Source organism: Scyliorhinus canicula, chromosome 10, assembly GCF_902713615.1.
Source record: "Scyliorhinus canicula chromosome 10, sScyCan1.1, whole genome shotgun sequence".
NCBI classification, from domain to species: Eukaryota; Metazoa; Chordata; class Chondrichthyes; order Carcharhiniformes; family Scyliorhinidae; genus Scyliorhinus; species Scyliorhinus canicula.
Genome location: NC_052155.1, coordinates 17,016,851 through 17,034,082, shown reverse-complemented (window position 1 = coordinate 17,034,082; position 17,232 = coordinate 17,016,851). Strand labels below are relative to the sequence as shown.

The 17,232-nt window shown below is 45.7% G+C and overlaps 1 protein-coding gene across 3 annotated transcripts in view; it reads right to left on the bottom strand.

Annotated features, from left to right (window-relative positions):
* Positions 1-17,232, bottom strand: part of cep192 (centrosomal protein 192) — a 213,953-nt gene that overhangs the window by 17,025 nt on the left and 179,696 nt on the right. For all 3 annotated transcript variants that reach the window (XM_038808642.1, XM_038808641.1, XM_038808644.1), the window contains exons 43-44: positions 11,228-11,347; positions 1,909-2,021 (exon numbers count right to left, since the gene is read on the bottom strand). In XM_038808642.1, the coding sequence (XP_038664570.1) occupies positions 1,909-2,021; positions 11,228-11,347 (233 nt within the window). The remainder of the gene's footprint in view (positions 1-1,908; positions 2,022-11,227; positions 11,348-17,232) is intronic.

The following is a 17,232-nucleotide window of genomic DNA, read 5'->3' as shown; positions in this document are numbered from 1 at the left end:
GAGCCGGAGGGTGTGGGGGGAGAGGGGGCGAGCCGGAGGGTGTGGGGGGAGAGGGGGCGAGCCGGAGGGTGTGGGGGGAGAGGGGGCGAGCCGGAGGGTGGGGGGGAGAGGGGGCGAGCCGGAGGGTGTTGGGGGGGAGAGGGGGGCGAGTTGGAGGATGTGGGGGGAGAGGGGGCAAGCCGGAGGAAAAAAAAATAAGAAATTGACACTGCCGGCTGCTCTCTCCCTCCAATCAGAAACATTAAAACTTAAAAGTTGAATTGGAGGGAGAGAGCAGCCGGCAGTGTCAATTTCAGCGGCCGGCTGATTTCACTGAGAGCAGCTTCCCTCTCCGGATCAAAGTGAGCCGGCCGCTGAAATTTTAATTGGATCCACGATGGGGGTTTTAAATTTATTTAAAAATCTATGCTAGCGCTTCCCATTGTGAGTCTACGGGGGTCTGACCTCTCCCCCGCCCCCCGTAGACTCTCAATGGGAAGCGCTAGCATAGATTTTTAAATAAATTTAAAACCCCCATCGTGGATATCCGCAGCTCGGTTGCAACGCGGGTGGCTGTCTTGGACCCCAACACCCGCGTTATAAAGGGGGACTACTGTAGTGACCCTGCAGTGCCCCATATCCCTTGATCCTTTTAGCCCCAAGAGCTATATCTAATTCTTCCTTTAAATCACACATTTTGGCCTCAACTACTTTCTGAGGTAGTGAATTCCACAGATTCATCACTCTCTGGGTGAAGAAATTTCTCCTCACCTCAGTCCTAAAAGGTTTACCCTATATCCTTAAACTATGACCCCTAGTTCTGGATCCTCCACCATCGGTAACATTCTTTCTTAATCTACACCTCTAAACCGGTCAGAATTTTCTAACTTTCTATGACATCCCCTCTCACTCTTCTAAACTCTAACCAATATAATCCTAACCAATGTGGTCTCTCCTCACGCGACAGTCCCGCCATCCCAGGAATCAGCCTGGTAATACTTCACTACATTCCCCTCAAAGCAAAAACATCCTTCCTCAGATAAGAATACCAAAATTGCACACTACTCCAGGTGTGCAATTGTACGAAAACATCCCTATTCCTATACTCAAATCCTCTTGTTACTTCAAATCACTTGCCTTCTTTACTGCCTGCTGTACCTGCATGTTTACTTTCAACGACTGATGCACGAGGACACCAAGGTGAAGCTGAGTATCCATCTTTCTCAATTTACGCCCATTCAAATAATAATCAGCCTATTTTTACTAAGCGTGGATAACCGCACATTTGTCCACATTATACTGCATCTGCCATGCATATGCTCACTCACTCAGCCTGTCTAAATCACGCTGAAGCATCTCTGCACCCTCCTCACTACTCACCTTCCCACCCAACTTTGTATCATCTGCAAATTTAGAGATAATACATTTAGTTCCCTCGTCCAAATCATTATTATATAATGTGAACAGTTGGGGTCCTAGCACAGATCCCTGTGGTACCCCACTAGTCACTGCCTACCAATTGGAAAGACCCATTCATTCCAACTCTTTGCTTCCTGTCTGCTAACCAGCTTTCTATCCATCTCAAGACACTACCCGTAATCCCATGCTCCTTAACTTTACATATTCATCTGCTGTGAGGCTTTGTCAAAAGCCTTCTGAAAGTCTAAATAAATCACATCTACCGGTTCTCCCTGGTCAACTCTACTAGTTATATGTTCAGAGAATTCTATGACTTTGTGTGACTTTACCACTGCGTTCCAAATGCTGTGCCACAAATTCCTTGATAATGGACTCTCGCAACTTCCCCACTACAGACATTAGGCTCGCAGGTCTATAGTTCCCTGTTTTCACTCTACCTCCCAATAGCAGGCTTACATTAGCATTCTTGTTACATTACATTTTTATTATGTTAACAATTTTTCTACTGACCCAGTTCTGGTCAATCTTTCTGATAGTGATTTCCTCGTTTTCATTGCTATTTCAGTTTTCACCAGTTCAGTCGCTGAATCATTTTGCTTTGAGCTCCCTTTAGCCTTTGTCCCCTGAAGAGAGATGAATTGTGTTTGTTACTCAACTGTTAGCAATGAAACAAACAAAAAATACCAATAATCATATCATATTTACACTTCTATGTGGAAGGCAGATTCCTTTATCCTTTCAGCTTTACCAGCTACCCCATTGTATATTTCTTTTCACTCTCAGGATGTGGATGCCGTCAGGAATGCCAACACTTGTTATCCACCCTTCAGTCCTTTTCAGAAAGTGATAAGCTGCCTTCTTGAAATTGCTGCAGTCCCATGTAGTGTAGATACACCCTAACACTGTGATATTAGGTAAAGACTTCTAAGATTTTAATCCGGCAACAATGAAGGATCAGTGATACATTTTCAAGTAAGGATAGCGCGTACTTTGGAGGTGGTGGTGTTCCCATATCTGCTGACCATGTCCTTCTAGCAAGCAGAGGTCACAAGTCTGGAAAGTGCTGGCTTAGAAGCCCTAGCAGTGCATCTTGTAGATGGTGCACACTGCAGCCACAGTGCACTGGTGGTGGAGGTAGTGAAGGGGGGCAGATAGGGCATCAATACATACATAGATACATAGAAGATAGGAGCAGCGGGAGGCCTTCTGGCCCTTCGAGCCTTCTCCACCATTCATCACGATCATGGCTGATCATCCAATTCAATAGCTTTCTCCCCATAGCCTTTGATCCCATTCTCCCCAAGTGCGATATCCAGCCACCTCTTGAATATATTCAAAGTTTTAGCATCAAGCCGTTCACTTTGTCTTGAACGGCATTCAGCATTTTGAGGGTTGTTGGACCTGTATCATCCAGGTAAGTGGAAAGTATTTGATCACAGTCCTGACTAGTGCCCCATAGATGGTGAAAAGGCTTTGGGGATTCAGGTAGTGAGTGAGTTGCTGCAGAATTCCCAGCTTTTGACCTGCCCTTGGAGCCACAGGATTTATATACTGGTTCAGTTCAGCTTCTGATCAATGGTGACTCCATGACGTTATTTGTGGGGGAGTCAGCTACGATAATGCCACTGAATGTCAGGAATGTCACTCTTGGTGCAGATGGTCATTGCCTGGCTTTTGTGGCACAAATCGTACTTGCTCTTGCTGCATGCACACACGGACTGCTTAGTCATTTAAGGAATTGTGAATGGAACTGAACACGGCAATCAACAGACATCCCCATTTCTGACCTTATGATGGAGGCAATGTCATTGATGGAAGCATTCATGGTTGGACAGAGAATATTCCTGAGAAACTCCTGCAGTGACTTCCTGGGACTGAGATGGTTGGCATCCAAACAGGCATGATTCCAGTTAGCCCAGTTCCCATTGACTTAAAGTTTACTGGGGCTTCTTACTGCAACACTCAGTCAAATGCTGCCTTCATTACAAGAGCTGTGACTCTCTCATCACCTCTTGAATTCAGCTCTTCTGTCCATATTTGCACCATGGCTGTATTTGAGGTGTGAAGCCAAGTAGTGCTGGTGGAACGCAAATTGAGCAACTGTGAGCAGATTATTGGTGACTTGATATCATTGATTACCCCTTCCTCCAGGGTTGAAAGTGGACCAATGGGTTGGTTACTGGCTGGATTTTATTTGTCCTGCTTTTGAGAGACAGGAGGTAGCTGAGCAATAGAAACATAGAAACTGCAACATAGAAACAGGGGTAGACCATTTGAGGAAGTGAGCAAACGAATATGCTGGACAGTAGGACCCTGAGGGTAATGAGTTCACAGACAGAGAACAAAGGGATGAGCAAAGCATGGCTCGGGGGATGGTAGCCTCGTAGAGAGAATGGTGAAAAGGATGTTGGGTAACAAGAGGCCCAGGATAAGTGAGCCAATTAGGATATATGACCAGGTGAGGAGGTGTGTAAAATGACCAATGGGAAGTTTGTATGCGAATCTTGATGTAATTTGAAGTATATCTCCAGTGTTCCTTTGTCCTGAGGTTCTCTTTATCCTGGGCTCTCAGAAGACAGTGTGTGTGTCCTGAGGTCCTATGGATTGAGTCAGCCTTGCAAGTTAGTTATAATTAAATGATATGATACCTGCAAATCCATCTCAGATTTTATTGAATCCAGACTAACAGCAAAATAATCAGGAATTAACATTTGGTGCCGAAACCCGGGATTTCTCTATATGCTTGCCTTTCATCTGCGAAATCAGAATTGGACTGCTCTCGGAAGGGGAAAAAGGAAATGGGCCCACGATATGAATAGATAAAACTTGCCATATCGATTTTCCTCTGTCTCGTATTCTGCTAACAGTCTAATCACTCGCATTTGATCAGGTAAGATTGTCTCGACGAAATCAAAGGTCAGTCTGATGGATTAGAAGAATTGATTTCAGTCAATGCAGGTACGGCTGAGGGTTGGAATGAGGTAACAATTCAGTTGGTGACTGAGGGAATGTTGCCTGGTCAGTCAGTTGTACGCGAGTAGAAAATTAAAAATTGGTTCTATTAAATTACACTTTAATTCGGTTAAGGTCTTTAACGGATTGATGTGATGTCGCTGAAACAGTTCAGTAAAAGACCGCTGATGAGATGTTTGCGGACAGTTCAATTCCGTACAATTCGAATTGGCTAAAATTGGTTAAGGTCTTTATCGGGTTAATGCGATGTCGCAGAACAGTTCAGTAAAAGACTGCTGATGGAATGTTTGCGGACAGTTCAATTCCGTACAAATATAATTGGTTACGCTAACATTTATTATGGGAAGATATGGGTTGTTTGAATGAAACAGAATTGGGAGATGAATGGTCACTAGGGGGAACCAGAGACAAACTTGTGTGTTGATAAATGAAAGTATAATGGTTTGAATTATTTAGTTTGAATGGAGATCTCCAATGAATGAATGAGTCTGTTTAATAAGAATGTGATATCCTCTGTTCCTAGTTTTGTGAAATGTTGTGTTTTAGGAGGTATTAAAGTGAGATTTAAAACGGAGTAAGTATTTGAAAGTTCTTTAGAAACTTAGTAATAATGATTAACATTGTGGGAGTTAATTAGAACATAATTCTCAGGAAATAAACACAAAGTGAAATCAAAATGTATAAATTGGGATTTGTAAATTATTACTGTAGTTGCAACTCGGCATAGTTTTGGCTGCTAAGAAAAATAAATAAATAAATAAAATAGTTTCACATCAATTAGAAGTTATAAATGGCAGGCAAGAAATGTGATCAATATTATGAGGTAGAAATTTAATATGCTCAGCACTAAATTGATCTTCGCATAAACACAAAGAGAAGTTTTACTCCCAAGCAGTCAGAGCTCTGTGCAGGAAATTACTTTGAAACTAACGGGTTGAAATTGACACGGCACAGCTCCACCAGGGTCCTAGTACCCGATGCATCACTAGAAAGTTACTAGCAGTAGAAATGAAGTTTAGAGTGTTAAACATATTGTAGAAGGAGCTTTAAGGAATAAAGATATTAGACCAGAAGTTAGAGATTACATTATAGAGGGGGTATTAGGCAATAGAAACGTTAGACCTGAAGTTAGATTAGGAGAATTACTTGCAGTATCAGGAAATAAGAATCTGATGACGGGGAAAGATTTAATAAAATTATGATGCAGGAAAAATTAGGATATTAAAACCAATTGATGACAGAGAGGAAGTGTGAGAGAAACTGCCGAATAAAACCACAGGAGAAGTAATCATAAAAAATTTGGGTGAACATACAATTGTATTAGAGAACCATGGCGTCTGGAGCAAAAGAAATTGTGTCAGAATTTAAAAATCTGGTCAAATTGAACAATAACAGAGGAATTATGATACTCCATCGGCAGCCTAAGGGCAATGAGCGTAGGAATGTAATCAGTAAAGATTTAAATATATGGAATGATAGAACAAGGGCGGTGATTAATGGCCCTCAGTTTAAAATGGTTCACAGTGAGCATCAGGAAACCACAAGTCAGGACTGTGGGACATTCTGTAGCCCGAATGTTTGGACTGGTAGTAGTCATATGAGACCCAGGAGACGGTCAGATACTGGGTATTCAGGAGAATTGATAATGCATTTGCAAAGACAGCGATGGGATGCTGCAGCCCCCAGGGAGATTTGGGGCATTCAGTTTTGTCATGGTTGTTTTGTGAAATATCAGGCAACTTTAATGATTGAGGTTTGTGACCACAGGGGGGATTTTGAATCCAAGAAGTGTCAGTGTAAGTGGGATGGTAGATTAATGACAACGTGCAATTACTGCAAGGATAATTTGGCCGACAACAATGTGACTCTAAAAGGCTGTGCAAGCTTGTGGACAAGTGACAGACTTGTGGTATCGATTTGTGAGGAAGTACGTGGTTTATGCTGTTGGGATGACCTGGGGATGTAAAATGAGCCTAACAGTGTTAGAGACTGTATCACTGCAATGATGCCGTGCCACAGGATAGATCATATCCCCAATTCGCTCAGACAAGGGAAAAATGAATGTTTGGGTGTGGGTGTCAGGATGCCAGTGAATTGAAACCTGTTAGCAGCATCAATAGGACAGATGAATCAGTGAAAATATTATGTTCGGAACTTATCCTGTCACAATCAGAATTAAAAACATTGAAATAGATGCAGTAGCAATATCCAAAATGTATCAGGGAAAGTTTCGACCTGATTGAATCACTGAGTTAGAAAAGAGGAATGGTAGCAATGGAAATCCGGAAGTCCTGGAGATGGTACTTCTGGAATATCCAAACAAAGATAGGAAGATGCAAATCAAGAAATAGGGCCCTCTCCGCCTTTGACCTGTTCATTTTAGTTTCAGATGAATTAACAATAATACAGATGAAGAACCTGAACAACACTCTGCAGAAGAATGTTTCAGACAGTATGGGAAAAAAACTAATGATACAATTGGCTACATGTTTGAGGGAATTGAATGATAGAGCCCGGAAGAAAAACCTTACGGGTTAGCAACAAATCAAAATATCAAATTATTACTGAATACTGAAACCGTCAGACATCTCTAACGGGACGTTAGCTGATGGGTGATCTGTGGTCTCCAGGAAGGACGTATTTCGCGGTGGAGTTATTAAGGGTCTCGGCAGACAGCAGCGACTGACGAGGAACCCCCGTATTTTAAATGACAATAGTCTAGAATTTTGGCAGCTTGCTGCCGCGAGGGGAATTGTAACCAATGCAGCAACCAATATAGCATTGGAGAGTATAACAGTTATTACAGATGAAATGTCCTGTAATTGTTAGGGACTGTTATGTATAAATTCAATTGGGTTGTAACCACAAAAAGTTAACTGTACTAAGTGTGAGTGGTGTTTAACAAAAAAACAAATAATGGCAAGTATACACTCCATGCTGTAAGGAAAATGATAACAGACAACAGGGGTTTGAAGAAAACCGAGCTATTGTCTCAAGTAAGCCAGGGCTGGCAGGCTACATGATTCAGTACAATGTTCGACGTCAGAGTCAGGAAGTCAGGAATAGAAACAGGATCGGTTGAAGCTCCTGCAATTAATACAGCAAGATAATCAGTGCATGATACATGATATCATAATTTACCATTCCTATGGGAAACGGAAAGCACTTCCTACAAAAAACCCCCAGTGAGGGATAAGGACCTTTTGGTCGCTGATGGACTGAGTTGTGTGCTGCTTCTAAGGGACATGAGGAAGCTTTTATGGTGCTACTACCCCAAGGTAGTCAGATGCCTTGGAGATAGTGGAACAACCGGATATGGCTATTGTGTTACCTTCCTGAGTAGCGCCAGCTATGGTTCACGGTGATTGGGACTTGAGGAAAGCACATCACAAAGGGTCTATCAACACTGGTCTGCGAGATGGATGCATTTACCATTGATTTTCCTGCACAGTTTACAAATCATGACATGTACATACGAATGACAAGGCTGAGGGATAGTTGCTAGTCAGTATAACTATAAGAAGGATATAAATCCTAAGGGCAACACGGTAGCATTGTGGATGGCTATCTATCTTGTCGGATTCAGCTCAGTGTTCTCTCATAGCTCGGTCATGGGGTTTTACCTGATGCATGGATTGATAATACTTGTTATTATAATTGTATACTGCATAATCATTGGATGCCTTAATATGTGTTGTACGCTGGCTAGGGCTCGGATGCTGCCGATAGGCTTGGCCCATCATTATTCACCAAAGATGACATCTCGTTACTGGTGACCATCACACCAGACGGAAGAGGACAGAGAGCCAGAGGCTGTAAAAATGTGATGAGGTGTTTATGTACGGAATACCGGTTCAGTTAAGTTCTGATAACGGGCCTCATTTTATTGGACAGATTAACAAGGAGTTCTGCTCCCAGTTGGGCATACGCCAGCAGTTACACTGTGCGTACAGACCGCAGGCGGCCGGGTTGGTTGAGGGACACAATCAGACCCTCAAAACTAAATTGGCTAAATTAAGAACGGACACAGGACTGACATGGCTTAAGTTGCTCCCCGTTGCCCTCTTTCAGCTGTGGGTCACACCTGCAGGAGCGGCCTGGCTCTCTCCTGCCGAGATCTTTTACGGCAGGCCCATTAGAACACCTTGCCACCTGCCTGTTCCCAGATTTGTCCAGTTTCACCATCTGACTAAAGAAAGGACTAACTATGTTCTAGCCCTCACTAACGTCAAGGAGCTCCATGGCCAGGTCCGCGCAGCTCACCCGTCGCCGTCCCTATCACATAGCTTGCTCTCAGTGCAGCCTGGTAGTTATGTCATGGTCAAAAAATTGGACTCGGAAAGGGTCAGAGCCACGATGTGAGGGGCCCTTCCAAGTTCTCCTTACCACCCCCACTGCAGTTAAAGTGGAGGGGCGGAGTGCTTGGGTCCACCTCCACCACTGTAAAAAGGTTGGTCACTAACCTGCCTCCCTTCCCCAGCGCTGTTTTACAGGTGTGAAGCATGATGGGGTGGCTACACACCACCTGTGAGATCTTCGGCATCGCCTCGCTTGGAGTGACATCGGCGGCGGAAATGGAACAGGGGAATATCATCTACATCTGTAACCCCAACCGAAGTATGCGGACATTTCACCTCTGCAGAGGTTCTTCGCTGCCCCCATATACGAGGACGTGGCATGGACTCATGGAAGGTCATCCGGCTAACGGACCGTGCAGGACTTATGAAGCAATTGCACCGGTCTCAACGATGGGAAGAGAAGACTGCATGGACATTGCCTTGTTTTTGGAGTATATGTAAATTTGATTTTGGATGCATTAACCTTGGTGCCTTACAGGTAAAATCAGACTGTGAGGAGGGGGTAGGAAGAGGTTGTGAGAGTGAGAGAGGGACTAGACAGAGGAAGGGCTGTGTAAGGAGGGAGGTACAACTAGAACTTAGGTTATCAGGAGGTGTACTTAATTCATTTAGGACCAGGAATGAGGGAAACCTGGACAGTATGAATCTCTTCTACTAGATCTACCACCACTTGTATGGCCAGGGACGGGTTGTCTGCTACCCGAACCCCGCATCGGTGTCTAGGTTATTTTCTGTTTCACCGCTTTGGGGCACTCCCCAAACTGTGGTTCATTGTCAGCGTTCCGAGCCACCACCCGAGCAAGTCACTCTTCCTTACGATCCGGCTTCCGCACCACCGGCTATTTGCCTTCCCCTTCCTCGGGATAATTCCCACTCACAGTCTTCACTGTTAGGATCCACGAGCGTGCAGCGGCCGATGGGGTGCTGCAATAGGATTTAGAAATGCAGCAACGAGTTTTCTTAGCAGAGGGGCCATAACTACAGCTTGGACCGATGGGTTATCATGAAATGATAAAAGGAGGGAATGAGGAAGTGAGCAAACGAATATGCTGGACAGTAGGACCCGGAAGGTAATGAGTTCACAGACAGAGAACAAAGGGATGAGCAAAGCATGGCTCGGGGGATGGTAGCCTCGTAGAGAGAATGGTGAAAAGGATGTTGGGTAACAAGAGGCCCAGGATAAGTGAGCCAATTAGGATATATGACCAGGTGAGGAGGTGTGTAAAATGACCAATGGGAAGTTTGTATGCGAATCTTGATGTAATTTGAAGTATATCTCCAGTGTTCCTTTGTCCTGAGGTTCTCTTTATCCTGGGCTCTCAGAAGACAGTGTGTGTGTCCTGAGGTCCTATGGATTGAGTCAGCCTTGCAAGTTAGTTATAATTAAATGATATGATACCTGCAAATCCATCTCAGATTTTATTGAATCCAGACTAACAGCAAAATAATCAGGAATTAACACATTCAGCCCCTCGAGCTTGTCCTGCCATCATGGCTGATCTGTGGCCTAACTCCATATCCCTTAATCTATCTATCACAGATTTAAAATGAACAACTGTTCATGCTTCTACTGCTGTTTGTGACAGAGAGTTCCAAACCTCTACCACCCTTCGAGCGAAGATCTCTCCTGAATGGTCAAGCCCTAACTTTTAGATTATGCCCCTTGTTTTGGAATCCCCAACCATTGGAAACAGTTTGTCTTTATCTACCCTGTCTTTCCCTGTTAATATCTTAACTATATCTTAATCTTAAATCCTTAATCTTTTAAATTCTGGCGAAAACAGGCCCAATTTGTGTAATCTCTCCTCGTAACTTAACACCCGTTGGCCGGAAATCATTTTAATAAACCTCCGTTGCACTCCCTCTAAGGCTAAAATATAATTCCTTAGGTGTGGTGCACAGAACTGCTCGCTGTAATCCAAGTGGGGTCTAACGAGGGTTTTGTGTAGCTCCAGCATAACTTGTGTCTTTATACTCCAATTGTCCAGATACAAATGCTAGCATTCTATTAGCCTTGTGATTATTTTCTGCATTTATTCATGACATTTTAAGGATCCAAGCACCTGAACTCCAAAGTCTCTGAACATCTACTGTACTTAACCTCTTTCCATTTAAAAATACTCTGCTCTATCCTTTTTCGTCCAAAATGGATAACCTCACACTTGATCCGTGTGTCTGCACTCCTAGGTTCTCTTGTTCCCCACACTACTGAGAACTTTAGCAGGTAGCATATTTCCATTCTCTTCTTTTCCACAGAATGAACTGTTTCACACTTATCTTTGTTAAACTGCGTGTTCCACATAACTGCCTACTCATCTAACCCATATACATAATGCTCACCCATTCAAAATGTCAGTCCTCCCATTCAAAAAGTAGAAATGTAAATGTCAGTTCAAAAAAAGTATAAAGTTACCGACTGAACCACTTAGATGGTTCATTTTTTAAAAAAGGTAAATGAAGGCCGTGTAAGATAAAGCTATAACTATAACAGCACTTACCACCCCATGAAGTTGAAACCGAATCTTGTGCTTCATATGTGGCTCGGCAGCCAGGCGGCATTCCAAATCCCAGAACTGAGAATAGTCACCCTTATCTCGAGGCATAAAGGTAATCGGCAACTTCAAAAAATAAGATTCATTTCAGTACATCATTAATTTTTCTGCACGTTTGAGTTTCAGATACTGCAAAATCCATTCTGCATCAACTTAGTTTAATAATAATCTTTTATTAGTGTCACAAGCAGACTTACATTAACACTGCAATGAAGTTACTGTGAAAATCCCCTAGTCGCCACATTCCGGCGCCTGTTCAGGTACACAGAGGGAGAATTCAGAATGTCCAATTTACCCAACAGTACATCTTTCGGGACTTGTGGGAGGAAACTGGAGCACCAGGAGGAAACCCACACAGACACGGGGAGAACCCCCAACTAGGCTGATCACGTGGAGGGCTAAATGGGCCTGTTAAGAGACCACGCGTGTTCACGCATTTGAGAAGACTGAAGGCAGACGTGGTAATGCTAAAGGAGACGCACCTTACGAGTAACTGATGAGATCAGATTAAGGAAGGGATGGGTCGGACAGGTTTTTCACTCGGGGCTGGACTCGAAGACTAGAGGGGTTGCAATCCTGACGAATAAGCGAATGGTATTTGGGATGGGAAGAATAGTTGCGGATGTGGGAGGCCGGTACATTATGGTCAGTGGGAAACTGGAGGGGTTGCAGATGGTACTAGTAAATGTAAACGTGCCAAATTGGGATGATGTGGAATTTATAAAGAGGATGTTGGGGAAGATCCCGGACCTGGATTCGCACAAGTTGTTCATGGGAGGGGACTTTAACACAGTTATTGACCCTGGGTTAGACCGGTCGAGCTCAAGGACAGGCAGGGTGCCAGCAATGGCAAAAGAGCTAAAGGGGCTTATGGAACAGGTGGGGGGGGGGTGGTCCCATGGAGATTTGGGCAGCCAAGAGCGAAGGAGTACTCCTTCTACTCACATGTGCATAAAATGTACTCCCGGATTGATTTTTAAAATTCTGAATAGGGCTCTACTGATGGGGGTAGTGGGCACGGGGTATTTGGCGATCACAATCTCAAATCATGCCCCGCACTGGGTTGGCCTACATTTTAGCAGGGAGAGTAGCCAGCGCTCACACTGGAGGCTGGGCATGGGGTTTTTAGCTGACGAAGAGGTGTGCGGGCGGCTGAGGAAATGTATTCAGAACTACCTGGAAGTCAACGACACAGGTGAAGTTTCAGTGGCGGTGGTCTTGGAGGTATTGAAGGCGGTGGTTAGAGGGGAGCTGATCTCGGTATGGGCCCATAGGCAGAAGGCAGACAGAGCAGAGACGGACCGACTGATAAAAGAGATATTGCAGGTCGACAGGCGTTATGCGGAGACCCCAGAGGCAGGGATTTTAAAGGAACGACGGAGGCTACAAGCGGAGTTTGGCTTGTTAACGACAGGGAGGGCGGTACAGCAGCTGAGGAAAGCAAGGGGGGTGATCTATGAGCATGGGGAGAAGGGCAGCAGAATGCTTGACAGCAGCTTAGAAAAAGGGATGCAGCCAGGGAGATAGGGAAAGTAAAGGACGGGGGCGGGATCCTGGTTGGAGACTCAGCAGGGGTGACTAAGGCGTTCAAGGAGTTTTACAGTAGGCTGTATGGGTCGGAACCCCCAGCGGGGATGAGGCACTTTTTAGGGGGGCTGAATTTCCCGAAGGTGGACGGCGGGTTGGTAGAAGGGCTGGGGGCCCCGATCGAGTTGGAAGAGATAGCAGAGGGTCTGAAGGACATGCAGTCGGGTAAAGCCCCGGGGCCGAACGGGTACCCAGTGGAGTTTTATAAAAAGTTCTCTGGGATATTGGGGCTGCTGTTGATGAGGACATTCAATGAGGCAAGGGAGCATGGGGTGCTTCCCCCGCGATGTCACGGGTCACAATCTCATTGATCCTGAAGTGGGACAAGGACCCAATGCTATTTGGGTCCAACAGGCTGATATCCCTATTGAATGAGAACGTCAAACTGCTGGCCAAAATCTTGTCCTCTCGGATTGAAGACTGTGCTATGGACGTGATTGGGGAGGACCAGACTGGGTTCGTTAAGGGTAGGCAGTTGGTGGCCAATGTAAGAAGGTTGTTCAATGTGATCATGATGCCCCCAGAAGGTAGGGATGTGGTGGTAGTGGTCGCAATGGACGCAGAAAAGGCTTTTGATCGGGTGGAATGGGAATATCTGTGGGAGGTTCAGATTTTGGGGGGGGGGGGGGGCTTTACTGACTGGGTCAGGTTGTCGCGTCAGGCTCCTGAGCGTATTGACGAATAGGACAACACCCAGAGGGGCTGGTTTAACTCACTGGGCTAAATCGCTGGTTTTTAAAGAAGACCAAGCAGGCCAGCAGCACGGTTCAATTCCCGTACCGGCCTCCCCGGACAGGCGCCGGAATGTGGCGACTAGGGGCTTTTCACAGTAACTTCATTGAAGCCTACTCGTGACAATAAGCGATTTTCATTTCATTTTCATTTCAGGTTGCATCGGGGGACGAGACAGGGATGCTCCCTCTCCCCACTGTTGTTCGCGTTAGCCATAGAGATGGAAGAAAGTATGAAGATTCTGGGGGAATTTGGCTGGTTTTCGGGGTATAAACTAAATATGGGGAAAAGTGAGATGTTCGTGGTCCAGGCAAGGGGCAGGAGAGGCGATTGGGGGAACTGCCGTTTAGGGTGGTAGGGGGAAGCTTTCGGTATCCAGGTGGCATGGGAATGGGAACACAAGTTAAATTTGGCCCGATTAGTAGACCAAATGAAGGATGATTTTCGGAGGTGGGACGCGTTCCCGTTGTCACTAGCTGGGATGGTGCAGACAGTGAAAATGACGGACCTCCCGAGATTCCTGTTTGTTTCAGTGTCTTCCTATCTTTATGCCACGGTCCTTTTTTAAATGGGTCAATGGGTTTGTATCACTGGCTTTGTATGGGTGGGTAAGACACCTAGTAAAAAAGGGAATGCTTGAGCGCTGCCAAATTTTAGAAATTATTATTGGGCGGCGAATGCAGCCATGATCGGGAAGTGGCTGGTGGGGGAGGGTCGGTGTGAGAGGGTTTTGAGGCAGCTTCATGCAAGGGCACCAGTTTGGGGGTACTCCACCAGCCCCTTGGTGGTGGTGGCCCGGAGGGTTTGGGAGCAATGGAGGAGGGAGCATTGGTGTGGTCTCCAATCTGTAATAATCAACGGTTCGCCCCGGGAAGGTTGGATGGAGGGTTTCGGAGATGGCAGAGAGCAGGGATTGAGAGGATGGGGGAATATGTTTATAGAGGGGAGCTTTTCTAGCCTGAGGGAGCTGGAGGAGAAATTTGGATTGGAGGGGAGAAATTAATTTAGGTACCTGCAGGCGCAGACTTCCGACGCAGGCAGGTCTCAACCTTCCCGCTCCTACCACCAAGGGGGATACAGGATGTGGTAGTTTCGAGAGTGTGGGTGGGAGAAGGGAGGGTTTCTGACATTTACAAGGAACTCATGGGGTCAGAGGAGACGCAGACCGAGGAGTTGAGATGCAAATGGGAAGAGGAGTTAGGAGGAGAGATAGAGGATGGTCTCTAGGCGAACGCTTTGAGTAGAGTCAACGCGTCCCACAACATGTGCCAGGCTTAGCCTGATACTGTTTAAGGTTGTGCATCGGGCCCATGTGACAGTGGCCCGGATGAGCAGGTTCTTTGGGGTAGAAGATATGTGCGCAAGGTGTGTGAGGGGGTCAGCAAACCATGTCCATATGTTCTGGGCATGCTCGAAGCTCAGGGGACTCTGGCAGGGGTTTGAGGAGGTCATGTCCACAGTATTAAAACAAGGGTGGCTCAGAGTCCAGAGGTGGCTATTTTCGGTGTGTCGGAAGATACGGGAATCCAGGAGGAGAAAGGGGCAGACGTTCTAGCCTTTGCTTCCCTGGTAGCCCGGAGACGGATTCTATTAGCTTGGAGGGACCCAAAGCCCCCGATGACAGACGCCTGGCTAACTGACATGGCTAGCTTTCTCTGTCTGGATCAAGTTCGCCTTGAGAGGGTCAATGTTAGGGTTCGCCCGGAGGTGGCAGCCATTCGTTGACTTCTTTGCGGAAAATTAAACGTCAGCAGAAAGGGCGGGGGCTGGGGGTTAGATTATTTTAGAGTAGGGGGTTAGTAAAGGTGGGACGGAGGAAGACGGATTTTGCATTATGTTCATAAATTCATGTACATTGTGTATTTTGTTGTTGTTGTAGTAAAACCATAAATACCTCAATAAAATGTTCATTAAAAAAAGATAATATTGAGGCAAACATCATCCTTTCTTCTAGAATAATTTATACCTTTTTAGCCATTCATAATATTTCCCCCCCTGAATTTGGAGCAATTAATGCAATGCCAATGGGCTATGGCACAGCGTCAGAATGGGAAAATAATGCAAGATTGTGAACCACCAATTCTGAAGTGCTAACAGCATGATTGCTACTGCTCATCTGAATAGCCAGCAAAAAGGGTGGCACGGTGGCGCAGTGGTTAGCACTGCTGCCTCACAGCACCGAGGACCTCAGTTCGATCCCGCCCCTGGGTCACTGTCCGTGTGGAATTTGCACATTCTCCTCGTGTCTGTGTGGGTCTCACCCCCACAACCCAAAGATGTGCAGGGTAGGTGAATTGGCCACGGTAAACTGCCCTTTAATTGGAACAAAAAAAAAAATTCGATACTCAAAATTTGTTTAAAAAAAATAACCAGCCAAAGAATAAAAACCGCTACTCGAGAAGAAGCAAATTGTAAGTGTACTGTTTTTTAAATGTATGAAATCAACTTTAGAAAAAGGTACATTTTTATTCTCCTAATATCACACGGTAGGTAGGTGACTAGTGGTGGGCTTTTTCACCATCCTCCACTGCAGTTCTTGCGCAGATGGTGCTCAGACAATGATGCTGGGCAGAACACTGCGGGAGTATGAAAAAGCGATGGAGGCATGTCCAAATTAGGATGGAGGGTGACCATTTTATGGTCTTGTATATGGTGTGAACTGAGAAACAGAAAGAATTACATGGGTTCTGGAGGATAACCACCATTACAGCTTTTTTTTAAACCATAAGTTGTAGCTGTGTGCAACAGAGACAATATTCCAAGTACCCAAACACAGCTAAAATGCAAGTTTTTGCTAAAGTTGGTGTGAGATGGAGGAGTTAGTCCGCGAAAGTTGGGTGTTATGGTCGTTTTGTGTTGCCGGAGGGTGGGAATTTTTTCGATAGTTATAACTTTGTAAGAGGGTGATATTCCCCCCCACCCCCTTTGTTGTATTTTGTTTAGGGAGGAGGTGATGTGTGATTTGGAGTGCTTTTCTTTATGTGTAAGGTGTGTGTATAGTGGGGCCCTTGGATGGGGTGTTGGTTAGGTGGGTGTTCAGGGGGGTAAGGGGCCTGTTGCACAGGCTAAGGAGGGACTGATGGGGGAGGGATGTGCAGGTGTGGCCTTTGAGCGGGAGTTGTCACGCTAGCAAGCAATGCTAGGTGAATAGAGATGAGGTGGCGAGAGGTGGCCAGGTGGGCTTGCGACATGGCAGGGTTGGAGGTTGGTTGAGTGTGGTCATGGGAGGGGAGGGGGGCCAACTTGGATGGGCCCAGTTTAGGGTGGTATTAAGTGGGGCAGGACTGGTGGGCGAGGCACAAGTCTACGCTAAGTGTTGTGACGTGGAACGTCCGGGAGCTAAATGGGCCGGTTAAGAGGTTCTGGGTTTTTGCGCACCCGAGGAATTTGAAAGCGAGGTGATTTTTCTGCAGGAGACTTATCCCTGGCTGAAGGATCAGGTTTGGCTGAGGAAGGGATGGCTGGGACAAGAATTTCACTTGGGTTTGATTTATTTGAAGTTGCGGGGTGATGGCCAGTTTGCTGAACCAAAGGATAGGGTTTGTGGGGGGCAAGATTCGTGATAGTGAGTGGGGTTTTGGAGGGTACGGCATTGGTGCTAGACAACGTATGTGTGCCTAATTGGTATGATG